The sequence below is a fragment of the Topomyia yanbarensis genome, chromosome 1 (assembly GCF_030247195.1).
Source record: "Topomyia yanbarensis strain Yona2022 chromosome 1, ASM3024719v1, whole genome shotgun sequence".
Classification (NCBI taxonomy): Eukaryota; Metazoa; Arthropoda; class Insecta; order Diptera; family Culicidae; genus Topomyia; species Topomyia yanbarensis.
In genome coordinates this window covers 5,853,340-5,870,668 of record NC_080670.1, presented here as the reverse complement: position 1 = coordinate 5,870,668, position 17,329 = coordinate 5,853,340, and the positions used below count along the sequence as shown (strand labels likewise).

Below are 17,329 nucleotides of genomic sequence, written 5' to 3'. Positions count from 1 at the left end.
CAGGAAACCCCCTGTGTATGATTTTGTTCGTACTCAGTATACGCCCACTCACAGCAATCGATTCAACACCGTCGTAACAATCATCGCAAGTGATTCTAACAACCGTTCTTTTTTTTACCTTTTTTTTTCAGAACATGCGAATGTCTGGCGAAAGCGGCGAAACACTGCATCTCAACCAGCTGGAACGGGAAAGTGCCGGTTCGTACGCGTGTGCAGCATCCAACACCGAGGGTGAAACGCGCAGCTCATCCATCACGTTGAAGATTCAGTGTAAGTGGTGTTTTCACGATTCTCCCGCCGGCCCCTGGAGAACCATTTTCCTTAACTGTCACAAAAGAAACGAATCGAACCGCAATTCCGGTGCAGGGATGACATTTTTCTTTCTGTTTCCCTTTCATCTCGCACAATACCCGGCGAAAAGGTACTACTACTGTACTACCGGTAATCTTCTCGTTATCAACAAGCTGTGCATGTCGTGTTCGGAACCCCTTTGGCTCCCGCCGCTATTATTCAAAGTGGAGGAAATGATTCCAGTGCGGCAGTATGTAAAAAAAACAAGCACTTGTCATACATTGATAGCAGAAAGCAGTTTGGCTTCGAACACAACACAATCCTGGCATGCCAGACGGACGACCATCATGTCGAGTCGAGTCAAAGCAGGCGAACAATACCGCCGACAAAAGAAAAGTCAGGAAGCATGACAGCAGTTTGTTAGCAGCAGAAACCGGTTGCACATTTGTACCGTTTGAACTCGGCTTTGTGCGCCTAGGGATGCAAGGATCGAACGTGGCAAACACGTATTGCCTTTTCAACGGACTAAATAACGGAACGGAGGAAGTACCCCTCGGGACCTGTATTTTCAGCATCCGGTGTGCCTGTGGGACCTCATACATAGCACATCAAGGATATTACATCTTTCATCGGTTTTGCATCCTGTTTCTAGTCGCCCTCAGAAGAAGCACCTTCACCGGTCGGCTTCAGAGTGGTTTTAATTACCATTGTATGAGCTTGCTTTTGTATTTTTGCTCCCCTGCCAAAGGCCGCTAGCGAACAGTAGGCGGCTCTTATCTTGTTGACAGGAAATCGAAATTCTTTCTGATCGTGATTAGCAATTTGATGGGTTGTTTGGTCAGAAGTGATTGAAGGTTGATTGTGCGGGGAGTTCGTTTTCGTATTAGGGGAATGATTATTGCTGGTTTGTTTGCTTTTGGGGCACGGGATTGCAATTCTGGGATTTGTTGTGCAACGATTTTTTAGAATTGTGCTTTAAATATTCTGCAAATTTCAGCCATTTCACTTGCAACCCTCAATTCATGTTGAGAAATTGCATCAATATCGCTACAAGTTTCCGAAGTTATGTTTGATTGCACATCCGTCGCTTCCCTCGACGGCTCTTTCCACTTACATAACTTGCATTGCGTAATCCCACGCCTTCTCTTTATAAGTTCGTATCCCATACGTGCATATGCCACATATTGCAGCTCACTCCAATCGTCGTAGCTGCCTCGCCTCGTATCCGTTCCAGTATCCACTTCATTATAAAATAAAAATAAAATTCTCCCCACTTCTCTCTACCGGCATTGAGCTGCTGTCGAAGCGCAGCTCACTTAAATTGGATCGAATTTCCGCACAGTTGATTATGTGACGAGACAATCAATTTTTCTCCCGGTGGGCGGGCGGTGATCGGCTCTTCACCAACCCTGAATCGGTTTTATTATTTTTCTGCTCTGGAACGGAGGCATTTTCTTACCTAGTTGTATTTATATGAAAAACTTGGCAAAACATTTACTTCGCCCATCGATCGTTGATTTTGCAATCATTTGTGAATTTACGTTCGGAGTGTTGTAAAATGATTCGCCCATCACGGACTACTCCCCGGTGCATTCTATTGAAAAAATTCTGTTTTCAATTCATTTTATTTTCTTTAGTTTATCCCACTTCATCTCTGATCGGTGATTAAACAGAACATTTTCGAGGCAGGTTGCTGCGATGTTGTCGCTGGAAGCGGTTTTATGGAGAAACAATGAAGCAGTGGAAAATTAGTTCGTAGAAAAATCGCCTACTAGATGTAGTCTGCTAACAGGGTAGAGTGTTCAGGAATGTATTGTTTAACCTTGAGAAGGGTGAAACGGAAACCGTTGACAGTCGCCTTTTTTGTTCAAGGGTGTAATGCCGAAAATGGCATGGAAGTCGGTTTCTATTTGTGATTGTGTGAAAAAGTAAAACTTGAACAATATTCTGTCTTAAAATAGGGTTTACCCTTGATCTAGAAGAAGTGACCTCCGTATTCCACTACTGGTCAGAGTTTCAGAATCGATATTTTGAAGTACGCAAAATGGCTAAAATCGCTAAAATTTTAACTATGTCTTCATTCAAAGCTGGAGTTCCTGGACCGCGATGGGCCACTGCTTTCTTGAAACGTCACCCGAATATTTTGCGTAGGATTGCAAGCTCATCGTCGAAAAGTAGAGCCAATGTAAGCCCCAAGCAGATCAAGAGATGGTTTGGAGCAATAACATCTTTTATAAAGTAGAATCAATTTTAGGAGGTTATGAAACATCCAAAGCAAATTTTCAACATGGATGAAACTGCTGTTCGCACGATTCCAACTCGAGACGTAGCGCAACCAGAAGCAGATGGAAGACAAGTTCATACTCGTGTCGACAATTCAGACAAAGAATCCTACAGGGCTCTTTTCTCCGGCAACGCTTGCTGGCATGCTTGCACCAACTATGATGCTGCTCCCTTATAGACAAAAAGTCCCTAGCTTCTAGGTGAAAAAATCCATTTCCGGTAATCGTTTTCGTCGACGGACATTCATCACACGTATCTGCGGATTCAATCGCTTTGTATAAACGGAACATCTTATTTGCTTGTCGCCTAACACAACCAAAATCATATAGCCATGGGATGTCAGTTTTTTTAGACCGCTCAAACAGTACTGGAACCAACTCCTAGTCGATTGGCGAATTGAGGATGCAGGGGATCTGCTACTACGAAATGAGATTGCTTCCTTGCTTTACAAAGCAGTTTAAAAATAAAATAAAAAAAACCGAACGATTCAAACTAGGTGGTTTACATCTATGGGATGTGGATGCAGTTAACTATTCGTCACTCTAGTGTAAAGCATCAACATTAGACTGGTTCAAAAAAAATCCACTTGTTTTGAAGTCTTACTGCTCCTTTAGTTAATAACTTTTCTCAACGAATTTTCATAAACTTGCAATGTTCCCCGAATGTGTTCAGTAGAAGAATACCTTTAGAAATATGTAGTGTTCCGATTAATTGATTGATGAGGTGATTTTTTAAGAATTTATTTTCAATGTTAACCGATTTTCCATACAAACTTCCATATAAACTTTGAAATTTTTTTAGGGTCCGTAGACACAACCGAGCGGTACCGAAATTTGCACAATAACTAAGGGCCATAAAAGGAATCAGTAGAGCCTGGTGGAGCTAAAAGTCAAAAATTGAACCAGTCTATTCAACATCTATAGATTCTACTTTTAAGTACAGTTCAAATGGCAAATTTTTAACTGCGCAGCAAACTACTGGAGTCCAGGAAAACTTGCTGATAGAAATTCAAAATCATATTCCACATCAACAAGTGGAAGATTTTAATCGCAGTGATTCCTCCAGTGAGTGGCTCGGTAGCGCTGAGAATACTTTTAAAGTCTGGCAGAGTATTAAGCAGTTCCCCATTGATTCAAAGGCTTCGACGAAAATCGAGGTGATATCTCCATTTTTTACAGAATGCACATTTTTATCTCCATTTTTTCCAGAATCACTTTTCCAGAATATTTCCAGAATCACTAGTTCTGTCTCATCGTCCAGCCGAGATTTAGAACGTATCGTATTGGGTGAGGTGTTTTGCCATCCTAAAATTTTACAGAAAGCTAAACCAAAACCAAATTCGAAGCCACAACCCCATCCTCGGTCGCAACTAGTGTTGCTTACGATGAGTAAATGGAAAATATTGAGAACATTAAAATGACGGAGTTGAAAAGAAAACTGAACGTTAAATCAAGAAAAAACTCCAAGCTGACAAAAAGGCTCGGATGAGATTTAAGCGCCTAAAACTGAGGAAAAAGTATGATGAGTAATAAATTCTGTAAGCTTTCGCTCATAATATTGACACCAGTATTTAGTTCATTTTATGGTACACGGCATTAGGAATTATTTGGCGCGGTATTCGGAATCATCTCTCTGAAGTGCGCGGTATAAGGCGTATCAACATGTCGATCTTCAATGAATTTTTCCTAGGGTTTTTACTACCCATGATCGCATAGTTGTCTCGTTTTCTATGGGATTTCCTATCTTTATGGGACTGGTATGCGATCATGGGCAGTTTAGCAATGAACAGTATAACTTTTATTTTTACTATCAAATATATTTAATGTGAAGTGAGTTAACACGATAGTCACAACCATTTATAGAAAATTTGAACTTGTAAGGCTCATTTTTTACTTTAAACATTTTTAACCTCACTATTATGGCATGTCACGGTACCAGAGACTAATTGAGACTACCAGCTCACGAACAAACGTTCAAAATTCTATGACATCATGTATTAGATCTTTTGAAGTAGCAGAGGGACCACTGTTCTTTCGGTTCTGCTAATATTGACTAAATAATCGAGTTACCTGCTGTTATTTTTATTTGTTTGAGTTGGTAGAAGCATTTTTTTACCATTATTATTACTAAAAGGATTCCTCCAAGGGAGAAACCTTAGCGCAATCTGATGAATCGAGCTTGAATTGCTTCAATCCTCTTGATCCAGACGCACACGTACGAACTGTTTGCTTTAGCAATGTCACTCGAGTAGTGGTTTTTAAACGAGAACTGTGTGTTAAATAGTACTCCAAGATTATTTTACCACACTTGCTCGCTCAATCGAATTTCCACCGATTTTATATATCCATTCAATAGTATTTTTTACATGTGAATGAGATCATTTTTGTCAGTTGATTCCAAAAACACCAGTCCTCCTTAAATAGCTCAATCAGTCGCTGTAGTTCTCTGCAATCTTCTATAGAGCTGACGACGTTAAAAATTTTCAGGTCATCGGTATAAACAAATTGGAAATCCGGTGGGATTACCAGACAAACATCGTTAAAAAATATTGCAAACAGCAACGGTCCCAGGTTGCTTCCTTGTGGAACACCTGAACTGTTGGTAAATTTGTAGGACCGGTATGGCCCAAACTTGACAGTGAGCACCTGTCAAATATGGTCAAATAATGGGTTTCTAGCCAATGGGTAAAGCTTAAAGAGCATCGATTAATATTTGCTCCTGTCGATATTAGAAATGTCGTTTGTGAATAATACAAATTCGTAACAGTAGTTGGGTGGAATCAATCTATTTCTACAAGCGGTTCGATTTCCTCTGCTACGGTGCAACTTGATACAGCTTCTTCGTTGGCAAAAATAAGGTCCAAGATGCAGTTTGTGCTCTTTTTAGCGCCATTAATGGGTTTTAAATTTGATTGATTACAGTCTCCCTGAAGAAGATGAGTGTCGCATGGTCTTAATAACTCTGTAACATCGAATATAGACTCAACATGTTTTTGTGCAATATTTGCCGGTGCCAAGTGAACTACTCCCACAACATTAGTACTAGCTGAAGCAAATAAATTGACCCATATATGTTCTACAGTAGTTTTGACTCGAGTCCCGGTGTTAGAGGAACTGTGCTTGTTAGAGACGGCAATAAATACGCCGCCTCCTCTTCTTTTCCCAGAAGATATAGGGCCACGACCGTCCCGGTAAACTAAGTAAACGCCATCAAACAATTCAGAAGAGTGTATTCCATTACTCGACCAAGTTTCGGTCAGACCGATAACATCATATTTTTCATCTGACACAGTCAAGAAGAAATCATCTGTATTAGTTTTGAGTCCTCGTGCATTTTGATAGTGTACCGCTACTGGAGTCTCCTCGTATAATTGCAAAGTATAACTAATTTTCACACTCGGTGAAAAGCTGTCCTTTGAAATCTGTCCGTCAAGAATGGTGTAATCAACGTCACCATACTCTACCCAATGTGAGCCAATTGCCTCTTGTAACATGCTACCGGAGAAAGTGATAGGGATCAAAATAGTTAAGGAATTTAATCCTACCAGGTTTGTGTTAATCTATATTTCACCGACCAACGAATGTCTCAGCAAAATGGAAGTTCTTTTTGAGGCAATTCAGGATCTGCATGGATACACTTTTGCAGCAGGAGTTATTACCGGTTATTTCCAAATCCATTTCAAAAAGGTTCAGTTTTTTTTCTCATAACCAGCCTGAGTCCTGTTCAAGGTGCTTAACCATATCTAACATATGCTCTTAGCAACTGCTGGACTGCTTAGAAAGGCAATTTTGAACCAGGACTTTAGGAAAAAATAAACAAAAAGAAGGCGCCGGTAGTTGAGCGGTAAGCGTGAGCCACACTCACCCCAGTGAGTCTGGGTTTCATCCCAGCGGAGGTCGTTGAAATTTTCTATGGCGAAAAATCTGTGGTCAAATCTTCCTTCGGCAGGGAAGGAAACCCGTTGGTCCCATTTCATTTGTTGATAGTCCGATATCTAGGGTCCAGCTGGTGGAGAGTCCCCTTTCTAGCGTCGATGATTAGCACTCAGTGCGGATAGAGGACGATGGAAAAAACAACGAAAAATCGAGTAAACAAAAAGCAGATCACAAATATTTTTTCGGCTCGCCACCTGTCTGCCGTGCTCGGTCCCTATAAGACACCCTTTTCTGATATTAAGAAGTATTGCAAAGTTGATCTTTTGTTCTGTTTTAATTTCGATTTTCCTCCTTGAAACTGTATCTGGAATCAATTTGAAACCATTTTTTGTAAAATTGTTTTGAATCTTAAGCTATTATCCAAATAATTTTTTTTCGTAACATTGTACAAATAGTAAAAATTATTTGAATTTTCCGAAAAAGAAAATTGTTTGGCAAGCCATCTGCAGTTGTGAATTGAACAGTGACTTTTACCTCATGATTGATTCTAAGGTATCATGAAATTGATTCTCTTTTCTTGTTTCTTGTCTTGGGTTCAGATAGTTGGGTGAAATAAAAATCGACACACAGCGATCCTGATGTAACGATAGAAAGTTATACGTAGCCACTTGCTCTAACATTCACCTGCTCCCCAAGTTAAAAATTCGGTTTGAACCGTGTCGGTCCATTGTTAGCCACTCTCCATTTGTTTCATTTTCAATCAAGAACCGTCTTCATTTCATTTTCATTTTTCTCTCCCCCATTTTTTTTTTTTGTTTGAATCCAATTTACCAGAAACAAGTAGGATTCTCGGTTCCCCCAATTTACTCATTCATTCGTTTACATTTGCCGCAATCTTTTTCGGATCCTGACAGCCGCCAGCAAATGGCAACAATCGGAACCACCAGCATTCGGAATGAAAGCCATAAGAAGCCTCCCGTCAATGAAAGGAAGCGGTGGCCGGAATGTGAAAAACCTTGCAGCAAACAGAATGAATATTTCATAATTGATTCGCGATAAGAGCTTTTCGTTCGTCGAAGGCAGTGGCTCACAACGGCTCGGAACAGGCTCCGGATGCGAAGAGGGAACCACTTCACTTCCGCTGTCGGAAAAAGAAAAAAATGAGAATAATAACGCTCTTGTAGATTTTAATACAACGTTGAAAATAACACCTGCTACCGAGCTGGAGCAGGCTCCGAAAGCAATTGAAACTCACCGGGGGCGGCACTCATCGTTTTGGACAATTCTTGTTGAGTTTATTCCTTTTTCGTGTTTTTTTTTTTGGGTGCGGTTTTACAGCTTTCATGTCCTTGTCGGATAAATCGCACGTTTTGTTTCTCAACGACGCTATGAATAGAAAAAATGCCTACTAGATTACCTTTCTGCTGTCAAATGAAATATATACCGATGCATTCCTCAGCGAATTTCACGTCTCACTCGTCAATTTCATAGCCTACTGGTCACCCAATCGCTAAACTAGAAACTCCTGATTCTGATACGTTTGATTTTTCCCTTTCTTTCAGATGCACCTCGTTGCAAGCCCGGCTCGGAGCAGACGTCGGTAGGTTCGCTGAACATGCACTCTCTGCATGTGCGCTGTGAGGTGGAAGCCGACCCACCGGACGGTGTACGCTTTAGCTGGACCTACAACAACACCCGGAACGTGTCGCCGGTGCTGAATTCACGCATCAGTTCGCATGGACTGGTCAGCACCATGACCTACCTGCCGCAGTCCGACTCGGAGCTGGTCACGCTGGCCTGCTGGGCCATGAACAGTGTCGGCCGACAGACGGTGCCGTGTCTGATTCATATTTTACCTGCAAGTAAGTACCACATTGTGCACTGACCGAATGGCCAGGACTGGAACGACGGACGTTTCGATTGGATGCCGTGATTTGACTGTGGCGGTGATGGAAGCTGTATGAGATGTCGCTGATGTTTCGAATTCAGTGTTAGGCAGTTCAATGATTTTGAGTGGTCACACTGAAACCGCATAGTAGTCATTGAAATGAGAGAAGAAAAAACGATCAATTTCTGAATCCAACCAGGTGCTTTGAATCGCTCATAACAGTAGCCAAATCACCATCATGGAAGGCCACTTATTCGCTGGTCGTTTAACAGTTCTAACACAATTCACTCGAGTGTACTTGCATTTAAATTGACGCGCCAATAGCGAGAAATCTCCAGTTCCCATCACCATTCCTGTCCAAGGACCACCTAATCGTTCGTCTACCAACTGCGCTCCCAAACTCGTTAGGAGTGTGGTTTTAATTAAAAATTCTAATTCTCCCCGCCTTGTTTCTACTATCTTCCACTCTTCGATGCGGTACAGAGATTCCGGAAACGCCTCGTAACTGTGAGCTGCACAACGACACCGTTCCGGAAGTGGTGTGCCAAGCGGGTAACGATGGCGGCCTATTACAGAGCTTCCTGCTGGAGGTAATCGGCGGAGCAGTACCGGCACTGTTCAATTTGGACTACACCCGCAGCCCACCGACGGAGATCGACAACGAAATTTCCACCATGAACGATCAGGTGAGTCTGGGTTGTCTGGCCGGTAAAGCTGGTTCCCTTTTCCCTCTGTTCCCGGGGTGGTAAATTATCCGGAAATCGTTCCCAACCTACACGGGCTGCTCATTTACAATGACACAAAAGCAATCATTTGGAGTGCTCATTCGTGGAAAATTAGTTTACCTACATGTAAGCGCCAGCTGAGATTCACCGGTTTCGGGTAAACAACAACAGGTCAATGTAAATTCCATTTCGTTTATTTTTTTTTGCTTGGTTGCTCGGTCTTCCATCTCAGTGAGTGACCATAGCAATGGGGTAACAATTATGCGTAATAGCAACCAAATTACCATACCGATGGGTACAGCCTGCTGTGTCCTGTTGGACCACGTTGTTGCGCGAGTATTGGCAAAATTATTCGACTGCTTATCCACGGGGGCGGTGGTTCAGTTTTTTTTTCTGCCACGCATGACGTGTCCATCCGGTCCATAGCAGCTTTTGGTTGAAGATCGGGTTACAATAACAGCGCCATCTGTCTGCAGCGATAAACAAGTGCCACTTTGTCATGGTGCGATGCGACAACGGTGTACTCTACTTCAGCACCGGCACACATGTTTACGAACATGCAAACAACAGTTGGAGGATGCTTCATCAAAAGCTTCCCGGTTGGAAAATCCGTGAGGGGATGGATGGTTAGGTTTTGCGGCAGTGATGAAGATCCCCTCGGGTTCAATTCGGCAATCGGAGTAGAGCTGGGCGGGAGGGTTAACCAGCGGGACTTAATCGCTGTTGGTTTCACATTCCGCCGCAACCGACCGCAGACTTTTCCGGGATGTGCTGTTCTGCTGCCATTCCTGGTACAAGAAGTGTGCTCTGGCTGTGACTGGTGATGGTGGTGGTGGCGGCCTTCGTGGAGACAATTTGCGCTGGCCGGCGTGGTTAGTAATGTTGTGCTCCGCTTGGGATGATTGGATGGGAAAGTGTTGCCAGACTCACTCGGAGGAGAATCCGGTTGAAACTTTGTGAAGTTTTTGTCGATAGCATTTCAAAGTAATGTAACGATGAATATACGACAATTAGGAGCAGTCAAATTCCTATTCTGAAGATTAAAGAATCAGAAATAAAATATATGGTTGCATTATGTAACAATATAATTTTGTTGTTCATTCTCATCTCTAAAGCATACCATTTTTGAACTCGTTCGAAAGTATTCGTTCGTATGAACGACGGTATGGACGTAGCTTCCGGAATCACCAAAAATAACGTTTTTAACAATACCGAACCAAACCTATGAGCACATTCGGAGCGGCTTGGAATAGCGTTTGTTCCGAGGCATGCGACAGACCTCGTAAGCTACTCCCAAGAGGTATGCCATTAGTAGGCTCAGCATGACCGATTCATACAACTGAACAACATATAGTGACTGTCTGTACAGAGCGTTGCAAAGGGAAGCTCAACGAACTTAAAAACAATGTGCTGACTGTGGATATTCTGAATGCAGCTCGACAGTGTGGCTACGAGGCAGTCAGTAGAACAGCCCCGGAACTTTGGACGAGGAAACCTAGACTATGAGCCTAATGCTTACAACGGCTAAAAATCCGAACAGGGAACGACATCTGGTGAGTTGTGAGTGCTTGAATAAAAACAGCGCTCTGCATTTGAAAGCAATTCGAGGAAACCGTCGGTTCTTACATTATAATTTTCTTATTTTTAGGTTGTATCTACAATAATTAGAAAATGGATTGGCGAAAATACTGAATACAACTTGCGTGTGGTTCGCCGTGTCATAGACAAGAGGCAGGCGAGCTAATGTTTATTTTAACATTTTTGCAAGCACCAGTCTTGCTGTAAGATGTTTACATCTCTGTGCTCGGTCCGATGGTATGAATATAGTAGACCTACACGCTAGAAAACCACACAAATCTCCGTGTGGTTTTCTGTGATTTGAGGAGACATGCACCCAACCTATCTTTTAGCAGGTATACGTGAACTGGGTGTGGGGTTGAACAACAACGAGAATGTAATGAAGGTGCTGTTTCTACCACGAATACTGGTGAGTTTGAAGCCGGTTCTATCGATTAAGTCCCACCTGGAATCGAAGTAGAATTTGTTCAAGAACAAATTGCCAGAAATCGAAAAAGATCAAGTGGAAGGATCCTCACAAAAAACTGAGTAGCATCAAACCTTCAACAAAATGGCCAAGTCGAGCTCGATGGCCATCATTGCGACTGAGTGCACATACAAGCAAAGGTATCACATGGGCAGACAAGGATACAGCTGAGTGGCTGAAGGGTTCTGAGTTCAAACCCTGGGAAGGCGCTTTATTGGAAGCCGTTGATGCGTCGCATATTCCAAAACAGGCGCTGTACATTTTTTCCGATAGCATCGACAGGTCCGATGGAAACATTCTCCGCCTGGTGTAGACAATTTCTGAGCACTGGAGGGCTATAAAGAAGTCCTCAGAACGGTAGAACTCCTTTAGGCGGTAGATGAGGCTTCAGTGAAACCGATAACCTCCCAACATAACCAGCTGAACTACGTATTCGGGAAGGCTAGAATGCGCCAGTTAAACGGTTTCCCGGTCTTCGCCGAACGTGGAAGTTCTGGGCAAGCATGGATTAAACAAGCACCCGTGGGTGCCCCAACTCGGGACATTTCACGACTGATTTCTGATCATAGCAAGCCTGCGGCAACGGTAACGAGTGCATCGGTCGGTGGTTACCCGTCTCACGAGCGACACACAAAAGCATTATACTAGAACGTGATGAGAAGAGCGGAAACTCCCTGTAGACGAAGTAACGCAAACGGCAAAAGGTTTCGGTTGGGCCGAAGAAGGCCACTGGAACGTGGAACAGCATACAGGATGCAAGTAGCCGTCGGCAAAATAAAGGAGATGAAGTATTGGTCCCAAAAATCGACGGCCAAAAAATCGCCGAAAAATTGTGCAACATTCGCTGCATCATTCTTCACGCTAAAGGTGCTACAAGCGTCCTTGCTGAAAGGTTCACCGAAGAACGCCTAGACTTCGCTATTATGCAGAAGCCGTGGGCAAAAAAAAAATTTTTTTGGTTTAAATTCCTCAGCTCACAAGTTAGTATATTGTAAAAACCAGCCGACTCCAAGAGCTGCAGTTTTGATAAACTCTAAAATTATCTGCAATTCACTCAACGAAGACGAGAACATTTTGAGCTTGTATTCTACGAAAGTTCCGCCACTTCGAAGAAGATACGCATACGCCACGCGAACATAATTTCCTTCCATCGAAAACTTTGCCCATCGTTTATGATTACCAAATCTGTGGCTACTCTCTTACAAGGACAGAACGCATTAAGGATTTTAGCATTAATCTGGATCGTGAAATAATCTTCAGACTCCAGTCTGACGATATCCTGTCAAAAGTTAACCGACAATTGGGTTATCTTTAAAATCGCCAAGGAGTTTCGTGATACTGCTCGCTTGTACGTTCATTGCTGGAATCCAATGCCATATAATATGGAGCCCTTACCAAGCAAACTGGATCGCCAGGTGTTCAACGAAAACTCGTAAAGTACGCTTTGCGCTTTTTACCGTGGCCCTATTAACTTGCCCGTCATACGAGGACCGCTGTCGTCTGTTAAACGTCGAGCCGCTGGCGGTAAGACGGATCACCTCACAAATAATTATTCGCCGCAAACCTAGTCACAGTTCTGCTCTGCTTACTCAACTGAATTTGTACGCTTCTGAGAGACAACTTCGTCGTCGTAACTTCCTGTTCCTGGAATCACGGAATACACAGTACGAACAGCATGACCCGCTTCGATTGGTTTGATCGCGATTTAACGAATTTGCTGATCTCTTAGATTTTAATGTGTCGTTTAAAGTGTTTCGACAACGAATACATACCTGATCATTTTCGTATTGTTCGTGATGACTAAATAGTATTAGTTTTATTAGGACAATCTATATCAGATGAATACAAATAAACAAAAAGACAAATAATAATCGCTCACGAACGATTTATCGACTTCGCTTCTTATTCTGAAGAAACGTTTTCGAGTCTCTCAATTTATTCCGAAGATTTCGTTGCTCTCCATTGTACAACCGTGGTTTATCATTCGCGCGGAGCCATCGTTTCTTCCTAGGCAACAAGTTATCGGAAAATTGAATCTAATGCGTTCAGACGGATCGTGATGATCTAATTTCATTAATAGTTGGAATGGTTGCAATACTTCAAACCCGCTTGTGTTACTAATAATCACTACAGTGTCCGGCACTCAAAGTGTAACCAATTGAAAAGGCCGTTCGAAAAATTATTTTTATTTAAATGAAGATTGTGTGTTGAAATAATCAAAAATTCTAACCATTATTTGTGACGGGTGCTGCCTTCTGATGGCCAACTGAAGACTCAAATTCTCATATGAACGGTGGGTCAAGTAAACCTTATCGTTTTGAGAGTTGTTCAATTTGAAAAGGGGTCAAGCGAAGCAACTCTTTCTTCTGAATTCCATCACAGATTGCCTTTTTTGCGTTCACTTTTGGAATCCTGCTTTTGTACGCTTGTTAACAATACTCCGAACTGTTATTAAGCCAATTTATGGATAGCTGATGCCAATGCGACAGCTACGCGTACAATCTGAAGTTGGGTACACTTGGAGTGTTGTACCCTGTAAAGCATGCACATTAGAGTGCCCAGAAAAATAAAGAATTTTTGAAAACTCGCTAGACCCACCACTGAGTCAATTCCTAGTCCCACCAGGAGTACTTGCTCCAAATTTGAAGCAAATTGGACAAGTCTAGCTACCGGACCAACGTGCCTGAAGTTTGTATGGGATTTTTCGACAATTTACATGGAGAAAACCCATTAGCTCGCATTTTCACCGCTAGGTGACACTGTATGCATCGTATTATCACTGTAAGTGAAAATAAGAAAGATAATTTAATTGTCTACAACTTTGTCGAAGACTGCTAGTCAATCCGGCTTTGGTGAAAGAAGTTATTAAACTTTTAGCGAAGTGATGTCTGAGTCAGTTTTGCATGGGGCCTAGCAGTACATGGTAGTGTATCAGTACTAGGTTCTAACAAACTAAACATTTTTGTGGAATAATGGTTAGATTTAGCTGAATAGTATGTTCGGAAGAATTGCAGTACATAATACGAATTATGTTTTGGTTAGAAAATTTTAGTTTCACCTGTGACCGCATAGATGGCGCCAACACTAACTTTTCAACGAAGAGAGATAAAATATCGAGATGTTTGGAAGAATTACTGCAAAAGGCTTGTTCTACAACTTTGTAGAAGACACCTAATTTCTATCTCTCTCCGTTGAAAAGTTAGTGTTGGCGCCATCTATGCGGTCACAGGTGGAACTAAAATTTTCTAACCAAAACATAACTTGTATTATGTACTACAATTCTTCCGAACATACTATTGAGCTAGATCTAACCATTATTCCACAAAATGTTTAGTTTGTTAGAACCTAGTACTGATACACTATCATGCACTGCTAGGCCCCATGCAAAACTGACTCAGACATCACTTCGTTAAAAGTTTAATAACTTTTCTTGATCGAGTCGGATCGCTTTGCAGTCTTCAACAAAGTTGTAGATAATAGAATTATCTTCTTAAGTTTCACTTTTGGTGATAATCTGATGTATACAGTGCCACCTAGCGGGGAAAATGTGCGAAAGTGGGTTTTCTCCATGTAAATTGTCGAAAAATCCCATACAAACTTCAAGCACGTTGGTCCGGTAGCTAGACTTGTTCGATTTGGCTCAAATTTGAAGCAAACACTCCTGGTGGGACTAGGAATCGACTCAGGGGTGGGCCGATGGGGGTCATTTTTTCTGTCACTCTTAATGCACATTCGTAAAATAGTAAAATTCTTGTAAGTCAGAGTGATCGTAGTTTTGACTAATAAAATTTCATGTTCCGAAGAAGCATCCGACATCCAACTTCGTCATCGAAATCAGTTTTGCGAAACGAACGAGAAGAACGTCAAGCACATTCGTTCGCGGGCGTGTGCGAATAGCATGTCTAGCGTTCTTGATCGTTCACGCCCGAGTGAAGAAAAACCGCGAGCGGGAATGCTCGTGAGAAACCCAAGTTTTCTTGCAAGCTTTCATCTAGTAGGAATTCTCTTCGCGATTCTGCAAGCATTGAAGAGCCTGTGCGAGTGTGAATGCTCGAAGAGCATGGACTACTAAGAGTGTTCTCGCTATTTCGCGTGAACGAGAAAGGTTTTTTTCGCGCCAACGTACGAGAATAGCATCAACGATCAAAACTCCATCGTATAACTTATGGAGACGCCTAAAACCTTCCAATCGCTGGTACCAATTTCCGTGCATAGCGACGCAAATTGATTTATCAAACAACTTTTTTCTTACCTTGACGTGATTATCCGAAAAATTGTAAACTAGTGCTATAGACATTTAAAAACAACGACTTTTTCAAATGACGAATTTCGCGCTAAATCGTATTCAGAGTTGGCAGCACCCTCTCAGATTTTAATGAAACTTTCTGTACATGAGAACTTTGTCACAAAAAGCCACTTTGCATACTTCGTTTTTTTTTTCAAAAATGATCTAGACTCTTTTGAAAAGGGTCAAAGTTTCTTAACCATTTTTTTTCAAATGGATTTAGTCTAAAAAGACAAATCCTACAAAAAATTGTTGTAGGAGTGATTTCCACAAAATTAGTTAAATTTTAGAATAAAAATATTAAAAAAATCTTCATGGACTCCTACACTGAAAAAAATCGATTTTGAAAATTTAAAGTCGATTTTCAAAAAAACGTCTTTGATTTGGACGAAATTTTGTTCCAAGATTAATTATGTAATTATGTTCCCTAACTACCGTCAAAAATTCAAGTTGGGCACTTGTAAGGAAAAAAAGTTATTAAAAAAAAACTTGTCCTTGCAAAATTGAATTTTTTTTCGGTGCATTTTTATCGAAAACTGAACCAATGAAAGTCATAATCATCTCAGAATCCAATTTCCTAAATGCTAGGTGCCTGATACATGCAAAAAGTATCAGTAACGAACTTGGTATATATTCATAACAAACTTGAATGAGGGCAAAGATGAGCCATTTAACATCATTGATATATGCGAGATTTAACTAAATACCACTTTTCCGTGTACGAAGAAGTATCTTGTCTCTGTACCCGCCCGGGAAGTAGAAATTAATGGTATAGTCTCCAACAGCGGCCTTAATTGCAAGGCATGGCATGGGGTTCGCTCCTTCAAGAACCCTTCTGGTTCGCAAGCAATTGCGCTCAGGAAAAAATCAACGAGTATTTGAAAACAACTTATTTTCTATCAGCCTCATCTCGAACTTCCAAACTTTGATCTTTTGGGCGGGGCTAGTCTACCTGTTCGCCTTTTTGTGCCGCGAGGCATGAACTTCCGTTGTTGCAAACAATTGGGCCTATAGCGACTTATTGTAGAAGCAAGACACACTGTGGGAAAACGCTGATAAATTATGTGGGGACAAAATGAAACATTCTTTTAAGGATCGCTCCGATAATGCAAAAGAGCGCTACGCCACCGACGACTAATTTTTACGTTTCCTTGTACACTAAAAAGCGAGAGTCTGACCATCCCATTGTGGGAACATCTTCTAATGTGCGCCTATAAATTTCCGAAAGAGGAAAATCAGTTTTCTCTCCTAAGCTTCCTCGTAAAGGCCTGAGAGTGTCCCTTGAAGGGTGCTGTTACAAATCCGAAGCAAGTGGTTCCTAGTCTCGGTAATCTTAGAAACTAGCAAGAATTTCCACATGGGACATCAAAACCCCCAAGTGTCCTTATATTTCAGGCCCTACATTTTCCCCCAGGTTTTACACAATGCATTAAAGGTCAGACGAAACGAGAGCCCGACGCGAACAACCGTGTACAGTCTCCTACTTCGTGGTGGGCAGAGATTGCTTAGAATTGTACGCGAAAGGGACTTTTGAACGTCGGATCGTCCGTATTTTCCCGTATATATGCGACACTACAAATGCAAATGAAAAACTTGATGAAAGCTGAAAAACGCAATTATTGGCACCGGTCCGTCGAGGGATTAACGGACGGATCATCAGAGAAACAATGTTTCGTCTGATGACTACGGTCTACGTTGTATATTCGATTCAGCCTGTGATTGGAATACACGGAACGTCCGTCATATTATGACAGCTGTGCATCGCTTTTATGCTAATTATTATGACAGTAGTGGTGAGTGCAATCATAAAAGAGGCTGTGCTGCCAACATTCTCCCCACAAAATTGATGGATTTATATTTACCTATCAACGACCATGCCCACATTGTTACAGTTACAGGAGGCTCTCCGTTTGATGGAGCATGGAAAGCACTCTGTAT

The 17,329-nt window shown here is 41.8% G+C and overlaps 1 protein-coding gene across 5 annotated transcripts in view; it reads left to right on the top strand.

The window, feature by feature from the left end:
* The window catches only part of LOC131676713 (hemicentin-1), a 261,162-nt gene that overhangs the window by 196,497 nt on the left and 47,336 nt on the right, over window positions 1-17,329 (top strand). For all 5 annotated transcript variants that reach the window (XM_058955978.1, XM_058955976.1, XM_058955977.1 and 2 more), the window contains 3 exons: window positions 132-270; window positions 8,012-8,311; window positions 8,821-9,023. In XM_058955978.1, coding sequence (XP_058811961.1) covers window positions 132-270; window positions 8,012-8,311; window positions 8,821-9,023 — 642 coding nt within the window. The remainder of the gene's footprint in view (window positions 1-131; window positions 271-8,011; window positions 8,312-8,820; window positions 9,024-17,329) is intronic.